The following is a 23,240-nucleotide window of genomic DNA, read 5'->3' on the forward strand; positions in this document are numbered from 1 at the left end:
TCATTAGCCTCACTTTTAATTGTAACGTTTTTAAAACTTTTATTCTTTCACATTTTTCTTTGGAACAATTTTGACCCGCGTACACTCGTTCCATATATCCCTAAAACGCGCGTATAATAGATACGTTGATACAAGAGCACCGTGAAGTTTCGCACTTGATAGGCAATGAGTAAATGTACCGTGGTAGAAAAAAAGGATAAGCCAGTTTCCGGTTGGTCATCGGGCTATTCAACGAGAATGATCCCCCCCTTGCAGTCAGAATTATTACTTTCACCTCTGAACTCGCGCACGATCAGTAAGTGTAAAAACAAATCGTTCCGACCCCCGAGGGCTGCGTAGCGTCGCGTCGTCTGCGCCGTTCGACTCGCGGTGAAGCAGCAGCGACAAACTAACTCGAGCGCATTTGACCCTCGATAAATTAACCACAATTAGGTGCGCTGAGGCGAGGCGAGTCGCGGTCCGTTCCTCGTTCCCCGTTCCCCGTTCCCAGAAGCCCCCGCCGATAATACGCGGACCCACGGAGCCTAGATATAAGGAGAGTTACGATCGCCATAGGCGTTTTGGCTTTATTTGCGGCCATAAAAAAAAAGGAGAAGGATCATTTCCTCACAATGTTCACCAGGGTAGCGCTGGTGACGTTAATGTCAGGTTCACGGCGTTCGTTTGTTATTGTTTGTATCACGGCATTCCCCCACTTTCCTCTTCTTAGATTTAAAAAAAACCTGACATTAGCAACTTCAGCGCCTCTAGTGTAGAAAAGCCTTGCTTCAAATTTTCGGCCGTTTCTTATGTACATTATGACCGTTCTCCTTATATCCAAGCTCCGTGCGCGGACCACAATATGTGTTATATACCGGTGGTCCGTTTCCCGTTCCGCGTTTTCCGTTCCCGTCAGCTCCTGCCGATAATACGCGGATGATCACAATACGTATACCGGTCCGTTTTCCGTTCCCCGTTCCCAGCAACCCCCACCAATAATACGCGAACCCTGATTGCGATGTGGTTCGCTGGGTACATACGTGTTATTATTGCAATACCGTCGATGCGCCGCGTCCGCTCGTCGCTCTCGGCACTCGGTGCTACACTAGAGGAGGTTGACCGACGGACAGCGATCGCAGCTCTAACAATAAACGGAGGCGGAGAAACGAGGCGACGGCAGTTATCAGCGGTCCGATCATCGTCGCTGGTCGGTTCTACCAGTTGATCGCGGGGACTCGTGTTCTACCGCGCACCGTCACATGTCAGACGACGGTTTTCCAGGATATCAGGGACTTCGGACCCCTCGACGTTACGTGTAGAATGTGACATGCATGAACGCCGGGGTATAATGGAATCCTGACGGTGGCTGACAATGCGAGGAAAATGCGAAACGCCCATCCAAACAATTTATAGATTGTATAAATCTGGGGTTACTTTTTTTTTCTCCGCATTCAAATTCGGAAATCGTATAAAAATTGTCAATTCGTCGCTAATTTACATACACATCACGAAACCCTCCCAAAACGAGGAAAAAAAAATATATCGATAATTGGCCTGAAAAGTAAGACACTATCGGCATCCAGATTTAGTAGAGAAGCCAGAAAATTGTCCTAATTAATAATCCACTGTCCATAATATATTTTTTTTTCTCCATTCTTCAGCAATATGATTATAAACTTGGTAATGAATGTTCGGTCTCAAACCCCCTTGCAGAATTCCCGAAAAAGTTTCTCAAAGTTGACGGCAAAATTTTATGATTAAAATCGATAAACATGTATTTTTTTTTTTAAATGGCAATTTCCCCAACGCGGTAAATTTGCTATACAGCAGGCTGCGCTGAGTAAAGTTGTTGAAGAATAAAAAGACAATCTCATATTGGTAGAGAAATAAAAACATCGATTACCGCAAACGCATATTCAGAGTTATATTTTTGATCAGGAGTTTTTTCATTCATAACTGATGGGCATGCATGGGACCCATCGTATTAGTTATGAATTATACCGATCGTGCTCGAAAGCAACGAGAGGCACGTGCAGCGGCGGCAAACAGGTGTATGTATGTATGTATATATATATATATGTACCTGCTGTACATGAATATATGTTTACATGTATACTTACATACAGTGAGAATTACACATTACATATAGCGTCGAATCGTCGAGCATCACTAGCGATTTGATACGTGACACGAACCTTTCTTCCACCGACTTCCTTCCTCCTTCCTGTCGAGGCCTCGGTTCACTTGGTGTATATGCCATGTGTATTATATAATATGTGCATATAAGGAAGCCCACGAAAAGTACGGTAACTAAAACGTCATCGTCTTCCCAAATCTATTTTTCCTCAGCCTATGCTTCTCAACCACAAGAGGATAATTTTGTTACCGAGTCTCAAAGTTTAAATTTCCGGTTTGACTGTTCTTTTCGGTTTCTTTTCTTTTTAATTTTTATTTAATTACGCATGCACCGGTACATTTCAACAACATATTATATTCATTATTTTCACAACAACGCAACAAGCAATATTTTCTAAAAACCATATAACCACACTCGAAAGCGGCGTTGTTCTTTCGATCATTATATAATTCGTCTCTCCGCTTGTTGAATTGTAATTGGGCGTGATTCGAAGTGAATCGGGTACGATGAAAGGCCGAGAAACACAAAAAAAAGCCTGCATACATGCGTTTTATCCGTATTAGCTTTTTTTTCACCCGCGCATGACAGCTTTTATACAACAACACTTTGACACAATAATCGTTTAATGCTCCGTGAGAGAGGAAAGAAAGATACAAGGATGATTGCTGCGAATGTAGGACACCATTGCACGCGCGGACGATGCGATAAGGAAAAACCGGACTATACACACGAAGATCACCGGGGAAAATGGTGATACGATAAAAAAATGCAGAGCTTCCTTTTTTTATTTGTTATACGTCTATACAGAGTTTTTATTACGCATTTTGCGTGTTTACATGTATCGCAAGTATCTGACTTAAGCACGATTTTCCCAACACCACCGCGCCTATTGTATATGTATATATGATATATATAGTGCATTCCCATCACGACCCGCGTATGCGCAATCTGGACTCTATTAGATAGAAAACGTGCAGCTAACATTAAGTACATATACGCACAGCATTGATGTTTTACCGCGGCATCGCAACGCTTTCAGGGGTCAGGATGTATTATTTGTGTAATAGTTACGATGCCGCGTCGCATTTCAATCAAATTTTTACATTATACCTATACCTCCATGCATCGAATCCCGCTTCATCGTAAACGGTCTGAACTTCATACGATATATTTAAGCACTAAAGGTACGATATTTTTCTTCTTTTTCTTACACAAATTTCATTAAATGGAAGCAAAATTTATGCGACATAATAATAATAATGATGATGACAGTAAAATGGTTGAATAAAAAAAAAAAAAAAATAGACATAGTAAGGAAATTATTTTTCGGCATAACTTACATAACCAAGATAGCTGAATTTACGTTTAAATGGGTGGAAGAAAGAACTTAGTTTGTAAACGAGAGAAGTGCGAAAAACGATATTATAAGCGTTTTGCAGGAGCAAAAGACGGACACTAAAAAATTTATACAGAGACGTGTTTGAATGCTGGTATTAGTACCGTTTTCTTACAACAAATTGTACTATTCATATAATATAAGAGTTCAGAAAGGGTTGGGGCAGGTCAGGTTACCCGAGGTTAACACAACTGGCCTCCTCGTAATCCTGCAGACGGACCCCGCCGCGTATATTTGACTGCTAATTGCTTCAGAGAATATGTATATACGTATAAAGTCAAGCGTCATTGTTTGTTACTGTTCATATATTACGATTGCAGTGAGATAGAATTGAGGGTGCATGGCGTTGATGAAGTTGCGTATATGAAATTAAGAGCGTGTCCGTTCACCAAATTAATGATAACCGCATTACACATAAATTACTGCTCCTTTTTTTGCCACTAAACGTACATGAGATAATATTTTCTCCGCTAGCGGCGAAAAAGGAGGTCAAATTTTAGAACGTAACTTTGGACAATTTGTTCAAAGGAATTGAAAATAAACGAATTTTATAACGTCGTACAAACTTGTGTGGAAATTCGGGGCGGGATTGAAATTCCGAATTTGAAGTTTTTTGCTTCTTGATTTTTTACACCAACTTGTTGAGTAAACTACGCCGTGTGAGTACATCTTAATTTTCAAAATTTCACTCTATCGTAACTTGAATTTTCGGAATCTTGAGCCGTCGTTTTTCGAACCATTCAAAACTTTGTTGTTTCGTAAAAGTGTGATTTCTTTACACTTTAAGTTTCGCCACCAAATAAAATTCGGAATCAAGCGCCTTCGGAACTTTTCCAATTCGGAACTTCAACCCCGCCCCAAAGAATCGATTCGAAGAATTTCATAAACAGCTAATATGCATAAAACACATACAACCGGGGGTACGCAAAATGTTTTTTCCTCTCTTCAACCATTGTTCGCCGCGATTATTTCTTCTAAATACATATTGCATTCTGCCCAAATATGCGGAGTTCCAAAAATGGGCCGTCCAGGCGATATTTGTTTATCTTATCAACGCACAATTCAACGCGAGACATTGTCATGTAGATATAGGGTTATGCATTTTTATTAATCGGCGAGTCCATTCCAGGCGACATTGTCGTCGATGCCACATTTGGCTTTCTTTATACAGGGTGTCCCTAAATTGCCTCCCACGGACTAGCCAGCATAATACCTCGTTAAAATCCAACCGAGAATTTCTTTTCCGGAAGATCGTCCGACGCATAGTTTTTGAATTATAAGCGATAGCGCTAGGCCAATCAGAGTGCACCATTTCATCTAGATTTGCCGCCACGGAAATTGCTGTTTTGTTCGTCTGGGTGAATTATTATTATTTGTTTACGAATTAAATATCGGCACCTCCCCTCTTTCGCTGCTGTACCCCTTATGCTTGAGGATGCGCTTCTGTTTACACACACAAGTGTGCGCCCATGGATGTGCGGCCGGCAGCGTATGCCGCGGCAACAATACCGAGGTCAGCGCTCGAGAAGGGGTACAACAGGGAGAGAGGGGAGGTGCCGATATTTAATTCGTAAACGAATAATAATAATTCACCCAGACGAACAAAACAGCAATATCCGTGGCGGCAAATCTAGATGAAATGGTGCACTCTGATTGGCCTAGCGCTATCGCTTATAATTCAAAAACTACGCGTCGGACGAGCTTCCGGAAAAAAAATTCTCGGTTGGATTTTAACGAGGTATCATGGTGGCTAGTCCGTGGGAGGCAATTTAGGGACACCCTGTATACTCGACGAGGCTGAAGTTAGTAACGTTAACGTAACGAAACGTCAAAGAAAAAAATGATTATCGTGCAATTTCCGAATGACTTGCAAGGAGTTGACTTTTCGAAATATATAAGTATCTTTTTTTCTCATCATGGTTTACTAAAATTCAAACAATCCTAAATGTCCAAAGTAACGATTTTTTCTAAACATGCATCTCGTTACCGTAACGTTACTAACCTCATCCTCATTATACTCGAAGGTCCGCATATAACACGATTGGAAGAACAATTCAAAAGACTCTTCGAATTAAATGTGTGCATATAAATACTCGTTGTGAAAAATTTCAATTTTAGATCATTTTTTTTCTATCGAGATCTCCGCATAATTTTCAGTCACGGTACGCATTGCTCACAGTTATTACATATATTCGTTATTTATTACACTTATATATCTTTGTTCGTAGAATTACTCAAAATCAGTCATCGCGATATATTTACTTGACGCATATTAGTTTTCTTTTTTTTCCCCCCATCAACGTCATGTGTAAAAATATTGTGTCAGAAAGCAGACGATACTGCTTATTCGTCTAAAATTACACATGTACAACATTCTCACGTGTGTACATTGACTGCTGTATGCGACTGATATTAAAATTGACAATTGGGTTATTGAAAGGCGTGTGAATTGTTGTTAATTAATGGAATGTAATTACACCCAACTCGTGTCGAATAAATTTGACAAACTTTATGTAAAAGTACATTACGTTTATCAATCTTTCTTTAAATTTTCAAATATAAATTCAACAGAGAGTTTATACGCGCGGAAAAGGGATAACACACATATCACAGCTACCAATAACGCAGAGTTAGACGAAAATATCGATGTAAAATTGTCACACCTTCGATATTCATAACGGGAGATAAATCATTCGTAGAACGACTGAAGACCATGAAGATGAAAGATACGTAGAAAGGAAAAGAAAAGACCGACGCAGCGCCATGATGAAATCAAAGTGTATATATATGTAACGAAGAATCGCGCAATAGCTCGAAAAATACAAAACCGTATAGCTGTAGATATTCAATTATAGCACCAATGCACAAAGTACACAATAATAAATACAATTCCAAACATGGTAGAACCCAGACGGTCGTTTTATACGTAATGTGAATATTGTGTGTAAAATATTCGGTACCTGGAAATACGTCTTTCGTGTCAGGACTGTAGGGATGAATCCATCCGTTCCTTTGCTGAATGATACACTGAAACATGTTGCGTTATACGTTCACTTCGTGTTTACATATATACAACGTATCTTTGGCGCGGTCTTTGTTTCTCCGTGCGCACAGATACCGAGTAATTCCCTTTTTCTTTTTTTTTTTTTTTTTTGTTACATCCAACTTTCTCACGCTCTCTCTTCTGTAATTCCTTTCCCTTTTTTCTCTCCTCGTTCTTTCTCTCCCTCAATAGAACAACATATACACAAATATCTCGGGACCTTTAAACGGGATAAAAAATTCCGTCGACCGAATAATAAACCATACAACATAAATAAAAACAATAATCCCCCAAGTAGTGAATTATACTAATCCCTAAACACTTTGATGAAAAAATTCGTTGCACTCATCACTGCACCATCGTCACAGAGAGCTGCTGCACCCACCGTATAGAACTCAAGCCGCACTCTCTCTTCCCTATATTTCTAAATGTGTGTATATATATACATATATATTTATAAATCTTTCAATTCGTTTCGCACGTGTTACGCTTGCACGCACGACAACGCACACGTTGTCAAATCGGAAGCACAATAGTCACATAATAATCGCGGATATGGAATGGAACGAATCATCGCGGTTGTCTCGAAGTCAGAATTCGGCTGATCAGCATGTAAGACGAGAGACGAGACGGACGACGCGTAGCTTCTGACACATCGTAGCTCTTAGTTAGTGTGTGTGTGTGTGTGTTCGTAAATGTGTCTGTGTGTACGACTTGTCTCTCTTCTCTCTACACCTTCCGCGCTCCAGGATCGGAGGGTGATTGGGTCTGAAACCGCCCCATCGTGTCTCTTCCTCTCTTTCCTCCCCCTCCTCCTCCACCTCCCCCGCCCCGCCGCCCCCCTCCCGCCGTCCTCTTCCGCTTCCCTCCCTACTTCTCTCGTCATCGTTCCGCTCTGCCTCTCCTCTCCTCTCGTCCCTCCCGCCCCTCTTGGTGTATGCCCCCGCTCTCCTCTTCTGCCGCTCGTTGTATGTGCATGCGCGTGTAAGATATGTATTAGGCTACTACTCCGGTCCAAGTGTAATGTAATAATCGTACAATGAACGCATAATATAAAATCGAGATATGCGTCAAGCTAATTGTTAAGATCTGCAAGGTCTGATGATCTTCGCGGTTGATTTTTAGACACGGGGATGATCGGTGAGTCCTGGCGAAAGATTCGATTTGATATTATAGGTATGTGTCGACGTATATTACTTTCTCATCCTGGCCTGCTCATTTTGAGTTAGCAACTGCGGTTGCGTCTCTGCACAGGAATCTCTCCATCCATCCATCCATCCATCACTCTCTCTTTCTCTCTCTCTCTTCATCCAAGACGCAGTAGCGGCACCGTGGAATCGGGTGAGGGTGAAGGGTGAAAAGTAGGGATGGAGTTTCACTCGTCGGACGGGATCGAACTGGAGGCTGGGATCCCGGTCGCCAGGCAACCGGATTTTCCCTCTTCCTTCACCCCCTCTGCGCCGCCGCCTTCCTTCTTCGGCTTGAGCGGACACCGAGAGCGAGCTTCTTCGAGTTCCCGCACCACCCGCCAGGCCATATCATCTATACGACACTGCATAGAATCGAAACTGAACTATACTTGTGAAGAATATCCGGCGCCACACCGCGCCGGCATACAATAAACAACGATGCACATGCTAGTCGCTGCGCTGCGGTATAATCGACGTCCCTGAAAGAAAAAAAATCTCCCGTAGTTTTACGGTCTCGACCATTCTTTCCTGTTGGTCCCGAGACGAGCGTAGGACGGGGAAAGCGAAAGAAAAACAAGATACTAGACATAAAAGCTAACATAAATAAGTATAAGGAGTATAACGCAGGATGTGCCCTGCAAGTGATTCGCTCTACATAATATTACTTCTTTATCGGTTTCGGAGTCCCGTACGTCCATCGTCGCGCCGCATCGCCTTCTCCAAATTCTTCCTCTATGGCGATGCGTGCGCGGGTGTTGCCCGAAGGGCGTCGGTGGAGGGTGAGAGGATATTTTTAGGTGGGGGGTAACGAGCGTCCATTGATTCGCTCGGCAAAACGCGAACGGAGCCTCGGAGAGCGTGGCCGTGACTCTGACTTGCTCTGGCTCCCCAACCGAGTTTCATGACTGATCGAGGGGGGGAAGGAAGAAGAGGACGACGAGCCCGTAGGGCGGTTTCAGGTGTGTGGATCACCGGTGTATGCACGTACACTTGGACGCAGCGATGATTCTGAGATGGTCAATTTCTTCGGCGAGTCGGTTACGTTGGCAATGCAGAATTAGCTTGCAGCGCCACCGTCGGCCGCCTGCGAAACAGACTCAATTTTTGTAAACATATAATAACCCATGACCGTCGAACCTAACCTAAAAACGCAAAATTCTACACGGAAAGAAGAAACAGAGCAGATTTTACTCAAAATTGCAGGAAAAGAGGGACGCATCGAGATTTTTGGTAAAAAAAAAAAAAATATCTATGTCATTTATATATAATTACTATAAATGTAGCAGATTTTATTCTCCACGCAGTGGTTCAAACTGTTTCTAGAGTAAATTCGGCATTTTACGAAGAATAGGTATTTTTACCAAAACTGACGTGTCCTTCTCTTCCTCCACTTTCGAGTAAAATCCGATCTCTTATTCTCTCCGCGTACGATCATGGGTTACGTTATGTTAACAAATATTGAGCCTGTTTCACGAGTAGTCGGCGGTGGCGCTGCGGGTTAATTCCGCATTGCCAGCTTGACCGGCAAATCGAAAACATAAGACGTCTCAGAATGAGTGCGGCCAAGTGTACATTGTATGAAATAGTCGGCGGATGCAGGAGCGCTGGCGGCGTCACGCGATCCACACTTAATAATATACACCCGATACACGTTGCAGCTACCGCACCCCATATATCCGTCTATACGAATATCCACTCTTAACTCTTGAGCCACAGCTCTTCGCGCTCGCCTCATTGTCAGCTCTTGTCAACAGTCAAGTTTGGGCAAGGAGCCTTTCCGTTCACCACCTCTCATTCTGCTTAGTATATACTTACAGCCCTTACAGGATCACTTGAACCGAATGCCATCATGCACTTGGGATCTCGCCTTACTTCTGAATCGCCTGCCTGCTCCGGTTCTATGTTCCGCGAAATATACGTAACACGTACGATCATGTGTTCATACGTCATCGAATGGTGGAACGCGTTGAGCTAATATACGTTCGATTTATGATTATTTTCGATGCATTTGCGTAAATCGTCATTTCTGTCGAATCGTTGCAAAACCATATTTATGTAACATGAGCATGTTTTTCTACGCATTTTTTCATTCGTGTTCACCGTACACAAAGTATCCGTTTCTATGTCGATAGAGTGAGTGCGCGAATGCGCACGTGCGTAGTACAGAAAAGACCACTTTTCAGTCCTAGGAGTTGAAAGTGGTTTTTTCTGTTCAGTGCGCATGCGCTGTCGCAAACAAATCTGACGTTACGCGATCACAATTTTGTGCTTTGTGAAAAACCGCGTAAGATACTTTTGTTATATAAAGAATCGCGTGCAACGAGAAGGCCATGGTCTTTTCCCCTCGTGTATTTGCAATATTCGTCCTCGACTTCACCTACGACTTATATTGTAAACTTACGCTCGATCCGTAAGACCGATTTTGACTTCTTGTTACACAATAAGCTATTGACCAAGGATCGATACGTTGGAGTTTGTATGTTATCTTCGTTAGCGTTCTGTATAACTAATACATAATTGTAGATTGGAATTTCCACGCGAAACTGCAGCATACCGTGAATAGAGAAGTGAAACTGACCGACTCACCTTTACTAAAGACTATTCTTTCTAAGCCGACACGTGATATTCGAAAATTTTTATATATGTATATATAATACACATACAAGTAATGTGAAAGTGAAAGGGGATTCGGTACGGCGTCAATTAACAAATGGAAATGGTCTTTACACATATACCATATATATATACACCATATAAAGCACCCCATACACATGACACAGTTGTTACCTCGGTTGATGTTATAGGTATGCGTACAGCAGCGTGTCACTGACAAGCATTAGTTATATATTGTATTTCATGCAGCATCATGGTGCTACTATTGCACCAGTTAATAACGATAAGCGTGAGACCAAATTATTGTTTTTAATATGCGTTATAGTATAATATACGTATAATAGTATGTAGGGCGTGGGTCCCACGGACTAGATTTGGACTTTGGGAGTGCTGCAGTACCTTCTTGCTGCACATTAACGTATTTACATATGCATAATTCATATAACAGTTAGAATGCATACATTGACTTTGTTATATATTCACAGTTTACGCGTAGAGCAGTGCCTATTGCCATTGCTTACTCAATATACCTAAGTATAATATACCATACCTGATACCTATATATAGGATGTATGATGTTTCTTTTCCGAATGTTCCTATCCTTCTATCAGCCTATTTTTAACGTATCGAAGAAAGATCTAAACGTTTTTCCCTACAGCTGTGGTTGAAGATATTTACAATTTTTTTTTTGCTCTCAGTTTATCATCTTTTAAATAAACACAACGTATACAATCTATATTGTAGCTTTTTATGTATATAATACACGTGGCCCGGATCTATCTCGATGAATCACGATTGAGATCACGATTCGGATCGAGGTATAACAATTCCAAATATTTGGCATAATCGCGGAATTTCAGTGTGCTGTAAAAATTTGTATCTATTATACCCCACTCATTATTTTTCACATGTCATTCCGTCGAATGGAAAATGAAAAATAATATTTCTAGCAGTAAGAAAAATTTCTCCAATACCGTCAACTCAATACCTGTTGCCATTGAATCCTTTATAGTATACTATATGTCTCACTGTTCTTGATGAACCTGCTGCCACTCAACTGGCAATTCAATCAGGGTTTCTCGTCGTCAGCTCGACTTGAAAGTTTTACAACCACCAGCACCGCCGCCTTGTTAAACCCGGACGGCGTATTAAATTCTAATTTGGGAGAACGGCGAAGAGCGGCCGTGACTTTGACCCTGTGAGAATCTGCGAAAGGCATTTGAGGGGAGGACGAAGGGGCCCTTCAGAGACACCAGAGGAGGGGTCAGGGTAGGTTTTTGCTGTTGCGCGGGTTAGGGAAAATTTACACTTGCACGTGTACAACATCTATAGGTATACCCACCACCACGAATCTTTACTCTTCGGGTAATGACGAGGTCGAAATTCACGAGGTTGAAGTTAGTGAAATTACTGCAACGAAACATTGGGATAAAATCACTATTTTCATATTTTTTACAATGATTTTGAAGGAACTAAGACTAGAAAATATGAGTATGTTTTGTTTTATCACGGTTTATTGAATTTCAAACAGTTCCAAAATCGCGAAATAACGGGTTACGGCTTTCTCTTCGACATAAATCGTTACGGTAACGTTACTAACTTCAATATGATCGAAATTCCCTAGGGCTATTAAAGCGTGAGAATAATCTGTTTTAAATCAATTTTTGCTCGGTAGTAGCTCAATGTGTAATACGTAAGGTTTCAAGTGCAGATAAACTTCAGCTACGCTACTTTAAATACCACGACAAAAGTCAGAGCGGAGGGCACTGATCGTGGTGTTTAAGTAGGTGCATACAACACTGGCTCGTCGCAACCGATAACCGGTTATACGCGTGTTCAATGTTGTATAGAATGTATAACGTAAATTACACGAAAATATCGACGTAACGTCGAGAGATGCACAAGTTAACCAGCTTGTTAATTCGTTGTACGAAACGTTGAATAAGTATGTCTAATTTTCGTGTAGGTATGTACAGAAACCTATTTTGTACATACCTTAAAGCAGTCTAAAAATAAAAATTATAAAGGACAAATTATCGAATAAGTTACTATACGTAAGAGAAACAGGGATTCTAATATGGAAAAAAGTATCATTCAAGTTTTCAAGGATGTTCTGGTGATTGGAAAATATAGATTGTTTAAATATCCGGGGTCTTTGGGTGATTCCACCCGTAAAATCCGAATCTGTACACTTTATAAAAACAACCACGCCTGGTATCCTATACAGAGAGATTCTCGCGAGCCTGCAGCAACACCAGAGACTTTTAGACGGAAGGTTAAGAGAAGGTGTCTATAACATACCTACGTGTAATAAAGGTGAACATTCTCTGTCTGCATGCATGCATAACACTAGCACGCGTCTATAATACGCGTTATACGTACACGACATACGTATGTGATCATCTACTTCAGTAATAATAACGCTGTTACGGCTTTACGCAACATAACTCACCTTGCTGCACTCATTCGTTTATAATCTACCTGCAAGAGACAAGTTATGTATACATGCTGGACGGTATAACGTATTACGTACGAGTTGTAACGAGATCAATAAAGTTGACAAAAAAATACACGAATCTTTTTGCATGATAAAAGATGTCGAGGTTGTCAATTACAGTTTTATCAATGAAAAAAAAAAAAAAAATTATCGAGCAGCATTTTTGCGGGAAGCTAGAGGAATTCTAAGATTCCTATTTCCAAAATTTGTTTAATGGCAATCGGACCTTAAACATATCGTATTTAATATACACCTTGTGTCTTCTCCCAAGTGATAAAATCTCTTTCGTAAATTTGAAAAACGATACAATTAGGTTTATGTTCGCACCGGTTATTTTACGAAAGAATTTTATGGTTCATGAAAGCATGGCGATAAAAAAAAATTGCTACGATTTGCCGAAGTGGTGCCTCGGCGCCCCGACACATTTCAACTGCATCGTCATATCGTGTTTACATCGGGTCAATTTACACTACAGACAGCGGCATAGCATCGAGCGATCGTCGAAGGTGAAATTCCTCCCGCTGCAAGGATGCTGCATCCCGGGGTTCAGCGTCCGGTAAGTTTCGTCGCTGAATGGTTGTCTATACACATACCTCAAACGCGTAGAGTGCATAGACCGCTCATACGTACCTAGATGCACAGAGTGATGCTGCTGCTGGACTGAATGTCGGATACACTCAAAGACAAAGGGGAGGTGGGGAAGCTCGTTTGAATTCGACCGTGCTATGCCGGAAAGCGTCGTTTGATCGCAGCGGGATTGTGGGAACCTCGTGTGTGTGTCAGAGAAACTGGGAGGGTCAAGGGTGCGGTGGACTCTCGTGTCGCATGGCCGTTTCACCGTCGTTTAGTTCCCGTCGCCGCATGATGAACCCAACGGCATCAGGGCGTTTCCGTCCCTCGAACATCCGATATTTATACCACGACTAAATTTCCCCCTGCATACATACTTTATACACTTTACTTAGTTTGATATACTTTGTTAGGTGGCAATAAATAAATAAATAAATGAATAAATAAATAAATAAATAAATAGATAAATAAATAAATAAGCAACGATAACAATATGTCCGATTTACGAACCGGTGAGATATGCAGCCTCCGTATTTCGTTGAGAGGTTTCATATGTATACCGGAGATGTGATCAAATGCATGACGGATATGATTGTAAGCTGAGGAGGATTTATGCCGTGTACAAACAGACGCTCTCCGAACTCGGCTGGGGATCGAGAAAGAGTAAAATTTAATCCGTCGGTCGGTCGGTTCGGCTCGGCTCGGTTGCGACCGGATCGGATCGGATGGGCTCGTGGAAACCCGGCGAGAATAACGAACTTTACAAAGAAGAGAACCGATTCCTTTCAACGGGATTGTCGGGATTAAAATATGCACCTTCGAACGGTATTGCGGAGATAAGTTTATACCCGCTACGCTGATTAGTATCCTGCAGGAACAAGAAAGTTCATTCCCTGAATATTTTATTGGAAATTTTCCTCCGAACGTCAGAATCTGGTTGTCGGCGCCATTTTATCACCACATAACCTAACTTTTTAATTTCAATGGCGGCAAATCGTAATTCTTGAGCTTTCAAACTACTCACGTCACATAAATTAATGAAATGTAATCAATAATACACCAGTTCTACTATCCACACGCGAAAAAACACTGTCAACGGTTGCAGCTTTCAGCCTGGTTGCATTAGTTTGATTTTTTTCCACCAGATGACGCATTGCAAGACGACAATCTCAATACAGTATACCTGTCATGTATGTCGACATAAATAAATAAATAAAAATAAGAAAAAAGAAAGCAATTTCATAAAAAAGAAATTAAAACCCTTTCTCGTGATCATATTTACCGAGTCGGAAGATATTACGCTACAGATCTAACCGGCTGGCGTCGCAAGACGTCCACGCTAGCGTTAAACTCCCGCTCGAGAAGGAACCGAACTTAGGCGCTTTGTTTATCTGAACCAAAGTAACGTTAACGCGAACCTCTCATCTCTTTGTTGCAATACGTGGTATGTAGATTGTAGATGTAGCCCGTTTGCCTTTCATTTGAAATCGAGGAGGATGATGAGGAGGGGAAAAATCCCGCGCAGCATCTGCTCTTTCCGGCGCGTCATTCGACAATCCGCTGCGTGTCCCCGACGCCATCAAACCTATTATGTATATACCTACCTATCCTAGGGTCATATATATATATAAGTCTGGACAATAGGCATGTACATCTACCACTGCACACCCGTGCAGGTGTACAATGGGAAATCTTTTCCGTTTGAGACACTTGGAAGACAGCCTAAGCTTTACCAGCAACCTATAACGGAAATTGACTCAACAAGGTTTTTCCAATTTTTTCATCCTATATTAGTATCCTTTCCGATTCTTTCGGTATATCTTTGGACTGTATAGCTCTTTTGCAGTCTTTCTCGAATCAGAAGCTATCCCTGATTAATTGGTCAATAATAAAAGTGCATTTCAAAGGTAATTGTTGCTGCTGCATTGGCTGACGCGGTTAGTGTGCAACTGCTGCGGCTTGTTAATCTTGCGTGTCGCAAGTCCAGAGCGAAAGTATAAACCAGGGTATAAACATATGCCACGTTGTATGTATAAGTTATGCGGTGTGTAAATTACTTGTAGTTTGATACATGCTGTATATATTATTAAAATTACGTACAAGGAGTTGTGGAGTAACTGAATGTGTGATGATAATGCAATTATTAAATGCATGTATGTGTACACCTATCTATCTTCAAGTGTGAGATATCAATGTGCCTACATGCTTTCGAAACATTAATTTCGGACTCGTTTTATCTACGTATGAAAAAAAGCTGCGCCCGAAAAATTCGAATTTCGTTACATTTCATTTGTCAGTTTATTCGATCGGCGTTGTTCTTGACAATGGCGATATTTAGCTAATCGTCAGTAAAAATATAGACCTGTTATACCTATATGAGAAGAAAACAGAAGAGGCGAGAATTCTGTACAACGACAAAAAGTTTTCATTGCAAATGTTTACGTAATTACAGTCATACGTGAGGTATGCGAATCGCTACAACGTGACAATACGTCAGACAATACCAATGTAAATAAACGGTTTCTTTATTGCTACGTATTCTTGGGAATATGTTGAGTTTTCTTTCTCAACTCACGATCGTATAAACATGGACAGGTTTGCAATGTCATTTATACGTATATAAATAGTAATTAAAAATTATGCAAAATTACGTTTGTGCAGCGTAAATTTGTGGTTGACTCGCACAATCAGGCACACATAAAATTTCCCGACGGACAAAACATCACCGGAGCCAAATGACAGCGGAAAGACGTTGAATGCATATTTCGTTGTCCTTTCGGCTACGATGTTGTTTCAGCGCTGTGTGATATTTTATCACTTACTGTTAAAAACGAGTAGCTTCCTTGTCGATCCAAGCCGTTTGATCGGCGATTTGATACCGTCGATCTCCTCCTCGTCCATAATAACCAAGTGATCGTGAAATCTTCGAAAACTTCCGACTTCAGCTCGTCGATGTTACGTGAGCAAACCTCTGGCAATATCCGTACACATACGTGAAATACGTAAACAAAAAATATGAAGATATAAACAATCCACTTGTCACAGATTTGAAAGCATTCTTTGGCACAGGCGATCAGTAAGGTTCATCGGTTGACAAAACCGGTTTAAGAAACCAGGTAGAGATTCGAAATTATATACGCACTGCTTGCTGGCAACCGTTGGAATTTTCTTTAACTCTATTTCTACCGTATGCAAACTGCGCGCTCGGTACCGCGTCCACGCACAACACACAATCAACACATAACAAACACATGCAAACGTGCATACGAGGCACTTGTCTTACAGTTACGCCGCGCAGCAACGCGTTGGTCAATTGTTTTTAAAGTTCTGTTCCGGTCGCCGTTGAGGGAAAAGTCGAATGGAAAGTGGCACCACTGACGGCCATGCGACCGACGTTCGTAGGTATACTGTCGTTACTGGTAATAGTGCAGCCGTCGTAGGTAGCCACTTCGAGGATATTCCTGGACTCGGATATAATGTATTAATTCAACTTAGGGGAACCGCCGCGTCGCTTTGTTGCTTAGCAACTGTTGACTACGCAGAGTCGACTGCTCGAAACGCGTGCACCACCTTTCTCCGTGGACTAATGCTACCCGGCCACCTGTTGGGTGCCAGGGAAACCAAGGTGGTACCATTTTGCCGATAACAAAGAACACTGTCGACAAGCTGCTAGCGGAGTTATGACATGACGTGGAAGGGGAGGTTGTGTTCCAATGAAATACCGTTTCCCCAGAACATATGACGGCCATCTTGGATTTTCAACCAATCGCATTTGAGATAATTTGGTGCACATTTGAAAGGGTGGAAACTTCGCACTTTTACATCATGACGTTGTTGCGGGGTTTACATGGCAACGCTAATTTGTACACAAATAAGAATTCGTTCATACCTGGTGAGCATATGACTACCAGGCAATTGTCAAGTTCTACACCTGCAAATCTCATCCTTCTTAAGAATCAATTTTACTGAATTGCTAATCATGGACCTTGATAGACCTACAACTGGTAGAGGTGCTGAGAGACCACTGACGCGTTGGAGAAGAGAGCAGGAAGACGTTTCCAGGCCGCAGAGTAGAATCGAGAGACCTTCTTCGAGGAGAGGGGCCAAAATGGACAGCCAGGAAATGCCTGTATCGAGTAATTATCGCGCAGCAACTGCTGCAACTCCTGGTAGAAGCGTCGTAGGCCGACCACCTTCTGCTTCGGCATTCTCTGCTAGAGTACTTAACTCCGCTAGCTCCCGGGTCAGCGCTACCAGCGGTGGATCTTTTGCTGTCCAAGGAAGACTTGGAACTGGCCTTCCATCTGCAGCTCAGGTCAATCTAGTCGACAGACCGATTACGCAGCAAGGAATCGCCGGACTTCGGCCTGGGACTAACAGGGGACTGCCCATGACCAGGCAAGGATTTTTGACGGTATAATAAGTTATTAAGAACACAGCGAATATCGTGATATACTTTAGATCGTTGCTTTAAATGTTGCAGACAAGTCCAGGATCGAAGATATTACGAAGGTCTCCTACAATTGAAGATACGAGAACTTACACAAGAAATTGCAGTCATAACGCGGCAAGTCGACAGTCAGAGTAGAGAAAGAGCAACTTTTCTTCACTACGATAAACGAGCCAAAGAATTGGCAGCGGAGCTTACAGAATTGCAGGGGCAACTGGCCGACTATAACATTGTTGTTGATAAAATGACTTTAGACCCTGACAAAAACTCTCTGGAAATGGAGGCTAAATCTTTGGCCGTGAAAAATGACCAAACTATGGCTGAGATAGAAAATTTGTTTGCTCATCGTCAGCAAAAAGAACAAGAGCTTCGGGCCATCGAGAGGGAAGTAGAATTGGAAAAGAAGAATGCAGAGAGAATAGTCGAAGGAATGACTATTGAGCAGCGTGCTAAGTACGACGATTTGACAAAACAAAAAATTGAACTGCAGAGTAGCATAGATGTTATGCAAACAGAGCTGGATCGACTATCTAACGAAAAATCGACCATGGAAGAGCAGATTGCACTTTCACAGGCTAAGCAGGAGGCTGTCAAACTTCTTGTTAAGATTTCAGAGGTTGAAGGAAAACGCGATAAACTACGAGAAGAAGAGAAGAATAGACTGTCGCCAGAAGAAGAGCGAATTCAACTCCTGGCCAAGGTAAAGCAGGATAATGCAGATGTCGCTGCAGCTGAGAGGCAAACAGCTGAACTTAAACGACGTATAGCTGAGGCTGAGCATGAGCTAGAACAGTTGGAAACAGATCTCGAAGAGTGCCAGTCAGCAAGGCATGTAAAGTACAAAGAGATGAGAAAACGAGAAGAGGCAATGGAGCAATTCATGGCCACCTTTGACAGGAGCAAACATGAAGAGCTTGAGAGACTTGATAAACTAGAGACTACAATTGTCGAGCATTTGACACAAATATCAAACTGTGTCTCTAGCGATACTCACTTAACTCCTGGTGATGAGTTGGCAATCCTGAACATCCAACATGCCATCAGCGAAGACCCGGACGTTCCTATTAATGTCGACCAAACTATCGAAGGATTGAGCAGCGAGCACACAAGGCTGCAGCAGAATTTAATAAAAATGCAGAGTCTCGAAAAAAGGCTGAAAGTCGAGTTAACGGAACTGAAAGAAAAAATAGGTAAAAAACAAAGTGAGTTGCTTGTCCTTGAAGATTTGGATGGATTGAAGGCAAGGTTTGAACAAAAGCGAGAAGAGATGATCGCAGAACGGGCAAAACTTCGTGAGCGCGAGCCGTCCATCAAACAGGAACTGGCTTCTGTACGTGGAGAGTACGAGGAGATCAAGTCACAGCTAGACAAAAATGAAACTTATGTACAGATAAGCTCGCTGGAGGATAAACTTGAGAAATTGAAACAAAATAATGAAACATTACAGAAATTCATCAGGGAAGAACGCGAACGAGTGGATTATAACGCAATTAAGAGCAGAGCACTCGAACTGGTGGATCGGTACAATGTTAAACTAAGGGAAAGCGTCAAAGGAATACATTAGTTTATGTACAATATTTTTACTATTTAAGATAATTTCAAATATTGTTAGCGTTTCTCTCTTTTCATCTTTGCTTGTAATTCGTCTGGTAATGAAACTTTCTGCGAGTTCAAGAAGTTTATTAAATTTTCAGTAAATTTTGGTAGTGGAATAATGTCCTCTGCCTGCATTCTATCCCATATTTCTAGCGCTGTTTTGTAATCACCAGACCTACCTGTATGACCACAATAAAATAAAGATTAAAGTCATAAATTGTGATCGAAAAATCTGTCTTGAATTATTTCTCAATTTACTTACTGCACAATGTCAAGATTAGATCGTAAATAATCCGTGTGTCCAGCTTCATCACATTTCTACACGCTTTCAAAATCCCTTGTAAGGCTGTTAAATTTTGCTCAGTCATCAAGTTTTTTGCACTGACTTCCATTGTTTTTTGGTTCACAGCTGGCATCTAAAAAATAAATCGAGTTATTTTAGTACAAGAAAGGTAATTGAATTACTACGAGAACTGATTCGTGTTATAGCAACAGCGATTAGAAGGTCACAATTTTTTTTTAAAATTCAGATTAGTCTTACTTTAATAAATGATTGGAGTTCCTTGTGTTTATTCCTTGCCGCTAATGCCGTGAACAAATGAGAGTTTCCTGCTGCTTCTCCAGAAATACTTTTTATCACCATTAGTACATCTGTCAACTGTTTTTGAGCATCAGGGTTGTCGGTAGAAATATCTACAAGAGCACGTAGCAGTTCTTGTTTCAGAGGTGTCAGTTTATACACAAGTGCACACTCTTTGAATTGTTTAATAGCTTCTTCCAAGTTACCATTTAATAAATTTGTCCTGACCAATGGACTGAGGACATGAATGCTCACTTCGCAATACCCTTTTTCGAGTAAGATATCCAACGTTTTTTTTGTGGCTTCCAGATTTCCATCTGCAGCAACTGCATTCAAAAGTCTCCAGCAGTTTCTGATAGTTTTGGGTCCACTCGTAACATTTTCCTGTTCTCTGAGTACTTCCAGACCTTTTTCGAATTTTTTATTCTTTACAAGAGCTGTAGCATAATCAATTACCTTGTAATCATCGATTATAAAGTCTTTGTGATTTGTCTTCAGATCTCTGAAATATACATCAGCCTTATCGATCATATTATTTGTGACATATAAGGAAAACATGCTGGAAATCATTCCGGACGTCCATTCAAATCCCTTCTCCTTAAACAATTCTGCAGTTTCCTCAGCTTTCTTAAAATTATTTTTTCTACAATAAGCTTGAAGGAGTCTTCGCAGAGTACCTCGTGTATTCATACCCTTAGCCGTTAGGTCAATGAGATGATTCTCCAGTTGTTCAAGACTCATTAATTCAGGGTGAGGTATCCATACATCCGGAATTTCATCATTTGTACTTGTTTCAGCAGTGACTAATTTTTTGAGCGTCTTCATTGACCTCTCAGGTTCCGCTAATTGCAATATTCTTAGCTCCAAAGCGTCTGCAACTGTTTTAGAAATCTTGAGATTGTGTTTGTCAAAGGCAAAAATAAGAGAAGCAAGTTCCTCATTGCTTGCTTTTATTCTTTCATTTGCCATTAGGTCCTCAAAGAATTTTCCATTCTGATCACTATCCGTGTTGATGTTTCTCAAAAATTGTACTGTTTCATTAAAACTTTCTGTCACTCTACATCCACTGACAAGTCTTTCTATGACAATGTACAGATCAAGTTTTACCTTGATTTTTTCTGTTAGAGCTATGGCATCCTTCAGGTTTCCTTGGTCTAAATAATTTGTCAACAAGACTCCGAATAGATCGGACATTTTCAAACCACAATCTTGCAATTTTCTAATAATCACCAGGGGCTTTGGTGCGCATAAAAACGGAAATACGTAATGACACAATGTCTCATCATCTAAGTAAACGCCATTCTCAACCATGTGCTTAACCAGCTTGAGCACATCAGTCTCACCTTTGGTTGAAGCTGTGTTGACAAGTAAGGGCCAGTAAAAGTGAGGTCTTATTTCAATGCCTTGATTTTTCATGATTTCAAACGCTCGCAAAGCAATGTCTTGCTTCTGCAATCGAAGAGCAGCTTCGGTAACTCTTAGTAAAGGTGACGAATTTTTCGTGGAAGACATTAGACTTTCACAAATCTCAAATACTTCTACGATCGATGTTTCTGCCTTGACTATTTCGTACAAAAAGATATCGGTAAGATCATTCAACGATGTGTCAGACGCCCCATCCAAAATGCGGAAACAGTTTATCACCTTAAAGGCATCCTTTGCCAACCCAGAATAGGTCAATTCTACAATTGTGTAGGAAATACTCTTGAAGGTTATATCAGTCATTTGTGGCAGGTACTGTATAACACGGGAAATGTAATCCCCGTTACCAGAAAGGCTTAATGTTCTAACGATAGACATGATTTGCGTTGCATTCAGATTACTAGTCTTCAGGATACGTGTTAAATTTTCTATATCACCTTTGTAAGCGTAACCCCGTAACAGAACAAAGAAGGTGTCCGCACTTGGCTCAATCCCGGCAGCTTCCATCGTTTTCATAACAGCATGAGCCTGGTCAATGTGATTATTAATTGAATGTGCTAACATCAGAGAATTAAACGTGGCTTCAGTCACTTGATATCCCATGTCCTTAATCCTTGTCATAATCAACAATACTTGGCTGTAGTCACCGATCTCAGCAGCTGCGTCAAGTAGCAAGTGATAGGTGTCGCTGTTGGGAGGTGCTTTCATATTCTTTAAAAATTCATCCACATTAAGATACTGCGAGTTCTGTTTGTAGATGCTCAGCAAGACGTTGTAATGATCGACGCTCGGCGGTTCGTTTATATTTGCCACTAAATGCCAGATCCGGTTCACCAGATTAAGTCGTGCAGATATTGGAGCATCCGGAATCATATCGCTGCAATATTCCAGTAGACACAGAAGAGTCGATTGATCGACTGATTTTTTCTTACTTTCTTGATCGATGGCTTTCAATACTTCTGCATAACACATGCCGCTGGTTTTTGTGTCAATTGATATCGCTCGCAATTCACTGGCAGTTTTTGATTCTGGCTTTGCGGAATCACTGGTGCTTTGATTGCACGTAATGTTTGACGGTATGCTCGCTTGACCGTGGGATTGGTAATGCGAATTTCTCCTCATTTGCATATCAGGACGGTGAACATAACCTCGATTACAAACGTTGCTCTCGTAGGTGATACAGCTCTGATCTTTCTCCCACAATTTGACGAATCTCATCCGGGTTGGCAGGAGCCATGCACTTCTACGTAGGAGTGCCATTCCAGAGCTGTCAAGATCGTTATCAGTTATCCTGCAACTGGAATGTCGATATTAAAACCAAATTTACCACAGACCCGAATCCGTGTGTTTCGAAGCATCTTTCATTACATAAAGAAGTTGGCGATATACGCAGATATTTTCACCAAATCAGTGACTTCTTAGATGTTTTTTATAGATATCACGAGGTTAACAATCAGTTGTTATTCAGTACCTTCAGTACACACAATCCTACTCCCCTAACCTCACCTGATACAACCTGACCTACCCTAATATACATGACTTAACCGATATAATGCGCGCGTACTTTGAACACAACTGAAAAATAATAAGTTATGAATTTATACTAATTATTCTAGACCGTTGATACACAAGTAGGATGGGAGTTAATACAGTTAGATTCTGAATAACATGAACAGTCGTATTAATCTTTATGTATTAAATTGGTGAGAAAGCTGGTCAATAAAAGCATAAATGAAAGCCTGCTACTTCATAGCGGAGATGAGTGTG

The 23,240-nt window shown here is 41.2% G+C and overlaps 3 protein-coding genes across 13 annotated transcripts in view; 1 reads left to right on the plus strand and 2 right to left on the minus strand.

Annotated features, from left to right (window-relative positions):
* The window catches only part of LOC124220499 (SLIT-ROBO Rho GTPase-activating protein 1), a 42,946-nt gene extending 25,983 nt beyond the window's left edge, over positions 1–16,963 (minus strand). For 3 of the 9 annotated variants that reach the window (XM_046629547.2, XM_046629527.2, XM_046629517.2), the window contains exon 1: positions 180–472. Coding sequence is in view for 2 of the 9 variants with exons in the window: in XM_046629481.2 (XP_046485437.1) it covers positions 16,248–16,326 (79 nt within the window). In the remaining 7 variants the exon portion in view is untranslated. Of the gene's footprint in view, positions 1–13; positions 473–1,019; positions 1,088–6,472; positions 7,331–16,247 lie in introns of those variants that run through there. The other 6 variants (XM_046629499.2, XM_069133031.1, XM_046629481.2 and 3 more) reach the window with 5 other exon arrangements.
* Positions 16,964–17,016: 53 nt separating this feature from the next.
* On the plus strand, positions 17,017–19,702 carry LOC124220569 (intraflagellar transport protein 74 homolog). Of its 2 annotated transcripts, XM_046629693.2 has the most exons (3): positions 17,017–17,317; positions 17,419–17,823; positions 17,909–19,702. In XM_046629693.2, exons 2-3 carry the CDS (start codon positions 17,534–17,536, stop codon positions 19,437–19,439), a joined length of 1,821 nt encoding a protein of 606 aa, XP_046485649.1. In that variant the 5' UTR covers positions 17,017–17,317; positions 17,419–17,533; the 3' UTR covers positions 19,440–19,702. The 2 variants fall into 2 exon arrangements, with proteins under 2 accessions (XP_046485649.1, XP_046485641.1); XM_046629685.1 differs by lacking the exon at positions 17,017–17,317 and having other exon boundaries at positions 17,326–17,823.
* Positions 19,423–22,982, minus strand: LOC124220551 (Leucine-rich pentatricopeptide repeat containing 2). 2 transcript variants are annotated; one of them, XM_046629634.2, is made up of 4 exons: positions 22,842–22,973; positions 20,013–22,770; positions 19,734–19,887; positions 19,423–19,650 (listed from the first exon to the last, which is right to left on the minus strand). In XM_046629634.2, the coding sequence occupies exons 2-4, from the start codon at positions 22,731–22,733 to the stop codon at positions 19,484–19,486; spliced, it is 3,042 nt and encodes a 1,013-aa protein (XP_046485590.1). In that variant the 5' UTR covers positions 22,734–22,770; positions 22,842–22,973; the 3' UTR covers positions 19,423–19,483. The 2 variants fall into 2 exon arrangements, with proteins under 2 accessions (XP_046485590.1, XP_046485579.1); XM_046629623.1 differs by having other exon boundaries at positions 20,013–22,982.
* Positions 22,983–23,240: the final 258 nt, after the last annotated feature.

The sequence above is a fragment of the Neodiprion pinetum genome, chromosome 1 (assembly GCF_021155775.2).
Source record: "Neodiprion pinetum isolate iyNeoPine1 chromosome 1, iyNeoPine1.2, whole genome shotgun sequence".
NCBI classification, from domain to species: Eukaryota; Metazoa; Arthropoda; class Insecta; order Hymenoptera; family Diprionidae; genus Neodiprion; species Neodiprion pinetum.

What these genes read in the sequence shown, in the direction of transcription:
- LOC124220569 (XM_046629685.1), top strand. Translation starts at nt 17,405, where the DNA reads ATGGACCTTGATAGACCTACAACTGGTAGAGGTGCTGAGAGACCACTG. An exon ending in AGGGGACTGCCCATGACCAG is followed by an intron (nt 17,824 to 17,908) that starts GCAAGGATTTTT and finishes TAAATGTTGCAG; the next exon opens with ACAAGTCCAGGATCGAAGAT.
- LOC124220551 (XM_046629623.1), bottom strand. Translation starts at nt 22,733, where the DNA reads ATGGCACTCCTACGTAGAAGTGCATGGCTCCTGCCAACCCGGATGAGA. An exon ending in AACTCCAATCATTTATTAAA is followed by an intron (nt 19,888 to 20,012) that starts GTAAGACTAATC and finishes TTTATTTTTTAG; the next exon opens with ATGCCAGCTGTGAACCAAAA. An exon ending in TCTAATCTTGACATTGTGCA is followed by an intron (nt 19,651 to 19,733) that starts GTAAGTAAATTG and finishes GTGGTCATACAG; the next exon opens with GTAGGTCTGGTGATTACAAA.